At 40.8% G+C, this 6,069-nt stretch overlaps 1 protein-coding gene across 1 annotated transcript; it reads right to left on the bottom strand.

Annotated features, from left to right (window-relative positions):
- Window positions 1-884: 884 nt before the first annotated feature.
- LOC115179778 (complement C1q-like protein 2) lies at window positions 885-2,998 on the bottom strand. The gene is made up of 2 exons (XM_029741535.1): window positions 2,029-2,998; window positions 885-1,462 (listed from the first exon to the last, which is right to left on the bottom strand). Exons 1-2 carry the CDS (start codon window positions 2,617-2,619, stop codon window positions 1,283-1,285), a joined length of 771 nt encoding a protein of 256 aa, XP_029597395.1. The 5' UTR covers window positions 2,620-2,998; the 3' UTR covers window positions 885-1,282.
- Window positions 2,999-6,069: the final 3,071 nt, after the last annotated feature.

The raw sequence follows: 6,069 nt of genomic DNA, 5'->3' as shown, positions 1-6,069 counted from the left end.
TGGTGATCCTAACTGACCTAAGACAGGGAATTTTTACTAGAATTAAATGTCAGGAATTGTGAAAAACGGAGTTTAAATGTATGTGGCTAAGGTGTATGTACACTTCCGACTTCAACAGTATATTAAACAAAGTAGACGACACCATTTTCTTGTTTTTAAAATGTAAGGATAGCCAGGGGCACACCCCAACACTCAGACATAATTTACAAAAGATGCATTTGTGTTTAGTAAGTCCACCAGATCAGAGGCAGTAGGGATGACCAGGGATATTGTCTTGATAAGTGTGTGAGTTGGACAATTTTCCTTTCAAAACGTAATGAGTACTTTTGGATGTCATGAAAAATGTAGGGAGTAAAAACTACCTTATTTTCTTTAGGAATGTAATGAAGTAAAAAGTAAAGTACAGATACCCCCAAAACTACTTAAGTATTACTTTAAAGTATTTTTACTTAAGTACTTTACATCACTGCCTTCTTTGTCAAATAGCCACTAACCTTGTGGAGATTGAGCAAATAAAGATCCTCACCATAAACTAACCCTAAAGCTGTGCACTTCTTTTGAAAGGAAGCATAAGGAAAACATGAAATGTTTGAAGGAAAATCACACATTTCAGTCTTGACTGATGATAGTACGTATAAGTGAGGAGCACCTTCACTAGTGCTAGTATTGGATGGCAGGTTGTCACTTTAACCTGCAGCGTTGCTCCATAAGACTCACCCATGGTGTGGTCCGGTGTTGTTCAGTAGGTAGAACATAGTGCTTGTAAGGCCATGGTTGTGGGTTCATTTTCCACGGCGGACTAGCATGAAAATGTATGCAGTCCCTACTTACTGTAACTCGCACTGTAATGTAATCTTTTTTTAAAAACATCCAATGAGACATACTATAAAATAACATTTATTGGTACATCAGGAAAAAATATAATGCACTGTTGGCCTAGTGACATAAAATAAAACACAACTCTGGACTCTGAATGTACCGAACACAAGGGTTACATGATTCTATCTCTGTGCATTTGACCTTAGCTACATATAGGCTATTTCTCCACATAAGATGTTTCTATTGAGTAAAACAAACTGCCGAATCAAGTAATCTTAACACATTCAATCAAACGACCTCAACTGCTATATAGCCTATTTATCCTATATATTATTGGTAGTTAGAAGACCATTACAAGCACCCTGCTCTTCAAAGGAAATGAGAGAGCGAAATGAAAGATGAAGTTCTGTTTGGACCTCATTCGGAGGTAGAGTCATGGGTAGCCTAAATCTTGTCAGGCTATTTAATCGGGATACAAAATGAATCCAGAGAAGGTGCTGTACTTGTTGTTGTTGCCTCCGTGTGCTTTGCCACCGTCCAGTTTGACATAAATCTCATCTCCGGAGTCCAGGTGTAGTACCACGCTGTTACCTGCGTAATCGTAGTTCTGGTCTGCGTCCTGTGCAATAGCGCTTGCCCGAACCTGTATAATGGGATACACAAAAAAGTATAATCCTCATTAACGTGATATTTTCTGTTTATTTGATTTCGTCTCTTATGGTCAAAAACAAGACAAATTCCTCCACTGCCACTTTGTTGATTACATCATATTATGTCACTTTGGACACCACTTTGGACATTTCGTCAGTTATGGTCAGACAAATTCCTCCACTACCACTTTGTAGAATAGGTTATATTATGTCACTTTGGACACCACAGAAGGGGGGACGAGGGCTTAAGCATCTAAACGTTCAAGCATTTCTTTACTGTGGTAATCTAATGTATAGCCTACCCGATTTAACTGAGTTTACCATTGCTAAGCATATGCCAAGGGACCTAAATGTCCTACTATAAAGCCGGAAAGTGCACTAGCCAAAATTATATAAAGTGAGTGCGTAAAATTTGTGCGTGTAGTATACGTTTTTCTCCATACCCTTTGGGTTTTTGCATGCATTTATAGTATGTTATAGACATGAATTGTTTTCAAATGAATTCGTGAATGAGAATACAATATTTTCGTATCTGCTAATCGAATGAAATAATGTTTACCTGTCCGTTTTTGCACAAGTCTGCCCACATGCTTGTCCCGTCGCCTCCTCGCATTAACACGTGGTATGTGAAAAAATACATTCCGGACACTTGGCAAGTGAACTTGCCATTGGTTGGGTCGTATTGATTTCCCAAGTTTGTGACAACATCGTCGAATTTAAGCACCTCATATCCTTCGTGTGGGTTCTTCAACCCGACATAGAACGCAATCTTTGTTTCACTGAGTGCAGCGTTAACCTCGTCTGTGTCCGTTTCGGTCTTTGCAGTCCCTGACGTTACCGCGGGGTAAACAGCTTTCCCGGAATCACCCCTGTCTCCGGGTGGTCCTCTTGGGCCGGGAGGTCCTGGTTCTCCCGGTGGACCTCTTGGTCCCGGTTTCCCAGGTCGCCCTAATTCGCCTTTGGAGCCTTGCGCCATTGGCGGCGGCGGGATAGCATTCATGTCCTGCATGAGCTCCATGGCCGTGGCGCTGGCGGGTTTGGAACTGTATGGATCACAGATCATTCGGCAGGTGCCCATCATCTCATAGTGAGCCGAAGTCTTGGTACTTTGCACAAGCAGCGGTATTGCTATGATAAGGGCCAACACCATGACGATGCCAATCACAGCGGCCACAAGTCGCTTCCTGTGGAATATCCGAGAAGCAAGCGATAGAAAGTCTGCTGAGCTTGGAGGAGTAATAGTGGAAGGTTTGCGTGCGTAATTAGAAGGAAAAAAAACTGACACCAAATATATTTTCTTCCTCAATGCAACTATTCTATTTTGTTTTGTCCATAAGCTTTAGGCAGTCGTGCCAGAGCAGACAGACGAAGGGTATGAATCTTGGCATGGATGGGCGCTCGCTGGTTCTCAGCACTGATTTGGAGCGCTCCTATTCTATTCCAGTCCTACCGTTGTGCTGACGTAACACATGCGGAGTAAAGCCTTTTGTAATTTGGATTAAGATCGAAACAATAATCGGGCAATCTTTATGTATGAATTACAAATCCTCATATTACAGCAAGGAGGATATGGAATTAGAAAGCATTAAACACTTTGATCCCACCATTTATATTTTGAAACACGCAAACCATGTGGTTGTACAGAACATGTCCCCATGTAATGAAATAGAACAGAACAGCCAATATTTTGCTGAAACGAAAAGCTCTGTGTGCGGGGCAGGAGCTGTCCTTTCAGAACCACTCCCAATCTTTGCGACGCTGAAAATCAACATGAATCAAAATATTTAGCATATGTATCAATGCGCTTTTAAAGGAACTTAACAACTTAGTAATTTTGCTGTAGGCCTCTCTAATATTTGTTTTATTAAATATTAGTTCGTCATCTCCCCTTTGTAACAAATGGCATACCCCACACCATCCATGTCAACCTACATTTACATTCACACATTCTTGTATTCTGTCTTCAATCTCTAACAAAGTGACGGTTTCATGTCTGAAACAAATCTGTTAATCCTTTTGTTCCAGAGCTGGGGTTTAACATCTCACACCATGTCTCAGCAGCTAAGCAGTCAGCTAACAGCAAAGCTAACATTTATTCCCGGTCATTCCTTGTTATTGAGTCTGTCATTATTGGCCACCAATAGATACTGGTAATGCAGACAGACTAAATATTGTCTATGCACGTTCCCATATACTTAAATATAACAGAATAGTAAATGAATGTGTTCCTGTGAGTGTTCCCTTGAACCCTTGTTTGTCTTGTTGGCTAGGCCTAGGCTACTAGTGGAACATTTGCGGGAAATATTTAGAAACAATCCATCGAGACAAATGTGAGTGACCAAAACTTAACTATAAAATTGTTTATTGATTTTCAATGATAAACAAACACAAGGAAGTGGCCAAATATTTGACTCAAATGAACAACCCGTCCCATGTCAATAGTGGTCTGCAGTGTGAATACTTGCATTATTTACGTAATGAGTTCCAAGAATCTCTGTGAGTTCCAATCTGACGATGAGAATTGTGACGTTTTCTAGCCTGTAAATTATCCCGAGCAATCAATGTTCGTTCATTTGTAGCAACGACTTGTTTCTAGAGACTACTACTTGGATCACTCTCTGAAACCGTTAAGGTGTGTTGTTCCGAATGTTGGAGACCTTACCGGAAATTGTACCGGAGATGTTGGCTGGTGCAGTGCGTCTGTGTTGAAGATTGACTAAGCATGGATCCAGCAACTATGGATCCATATAATGTGAGTAATCCAAAACTTCACTCTGGATCAGGGCGGTAGCAAGTAGCCTGTTAGCTCTAGTCCAGGGCGGTAGTGTGCGTACCTCCACACTATCACCATAGACCAGAGTTAGCAAGTGCCCAGTGATTTTTGCTGTTGTTGATTTCACGTTGAATTCACCATAGTTGACAACTTAACCAACATTAATTCAAAACTAGATGTTGAAATGATGTCTGTGCCCAGTGGGTTACTTAAGCAATAAGCACTGTGGGGGTGTGGTATATTGCCAATATACCACGGCTAAAGGCTGCTCTTAACATGATGCAACATGGAATGCCTGGATACAGGCCGTGGTATATTGGCCATATAACACAAACCCCTGAGGTGCCTTATTGATATTATAAACTGGTTACCAATGTAATTAGAGCAGTAAAATACATGATTTGTCATACCTGCAGTATATGGTCTGATATACCACGGCTGTCAGCCAATCAGCATTCAGGGCTCTAAAGTCCTGGCAACATTCAAAACGTTTCCTTCAGGTCCATGGAATGTCAGTAGTATGATGTTACAGTCAGAACATTCCAGGGACATAGGCCTAGGCCAGGAAATGTTCCAGTTTGGTCCCTGTTTGGTTGTGAGTAACCAAACATTGGGATCAGGAGTTTCTCAAAATATTCTCAACATCAGCTGGTTGGTTCCTTAAAGCTAGAACCCTTAGTTATTGATTAATTCATGATATAAACCCATTTGATTCTTATGTAATATAACTTATACTTGCCTCATGATCTTAATTCAATTGTCATACGTACCCCATCAGAACCCAAAATATAAGTTTGTTTTAATCCAATGTGTGTAAATAATGTAAATGTAATGAAGAAAAAAACTCTGCATAACCTGAAAACATGGTTAAAACTGTAATTTTGATATCATGGATGGCCAGCTCTGTCTGAATTTGTGAGTGGTACATTTCTCCAGGCCCATCCCTCAGTTTTTTACTAAAATAGAGGGCTGCATCTCCACTTTGTTATTGTTTCAATTAAGGATTCTAGCTTTAAAAGGTCTCAGTATAATGTTTTCCCCAATACATTCTGAGAACATTAAAAGGGATTCAATTTAAACTGTACCTTAGAGCTATTTTGCATTGATAACAGGTTTTACTCTTTAAAGTTGTTCTCATTTGACTGTCTCCATGTTGATTATGTTGCTAAGGCTGATGCGGACGGGTTTTACAAGGGCGACGATTATGGATATTTCCACTGGAATGAAAAATATGGCCATTGGGGTAAGCATTTCACACCTCTGTTAGGACTTGGTTGAATCATTTTATTACCATTCCTTTATGGAAATGAGAGGATCGAGCTTCTGCTCTTATTCTTTGTACAGAGAGGTGGACCCTAAACAACAATGAGTACAACTATGAGTATGCGTACAAGTATGAGAACGGGAAGGACTGTTACAACCACCAGCATCAACCTGGTCAAGGGGCCAACTGGGAAATAGAGGCTGGTTCTTCTCAGATTGTCGATGCTCCTGCCCATCTCCCCTTCCCTACTTCCTCTGATCTCCCTCAGCAGATCCCACAGGAGCAGCCTGGAGTCCTCACAGCATTCCCTGGTCCTCTTACAAAGTAAGTACTTTGTTTATTAGTACAGCAATGACATCTGCACAGCTACACTGTCCACCAGATACATTCATGTTGGTATTTGGAGTGCTATAATTACAGTGAGGTTGATTGAGATATTGGACCAATGTAATGGAGTTTCGGATTACCTGTATTACCCAGAGTACCTAGATTGAGTTCAGGTCTGAAATCGAAAGACTTTTTCGTATCCACGGTGTGAAGCCTCCTTCCACCCATTCTAAACA

The sequence above is a fragment of the Salmo trutta genome, chromosome 39, assembly GCF_901001165.1.
Source record: "Salmo trutta chromosome 39, fSalTru1.1, whole genome shotgun sequence".
Lineage (NCBI taxonomy): Eukaryota > Metazoa > Chordata > Actinopteri > Salmoniformes > Salmonidae > Salmo > Salmo trutta.
Note: the sequence above shows the minus strand (reverse complement) of the source record. Positions and strands in the feature narration are given on the sequence as shown.

Bases quoted from the DNA above. Each gene is read 5' to 3' on its own strand.
- LOC115179778 (XM_029741535.1), bottom strand. From the start codon at position 2,619: ATGGTGTTGGCCCTTATCATAGCAATACCGCTGCTTGTGCAAAGTACC. The intron at 1,463-2,028 runs GTAAACATTATT...CCCATTATACAG, and splicing joins ACTTGTGCAAAAACGGACAG to GTTCGGGCAAGCGCTATTGC.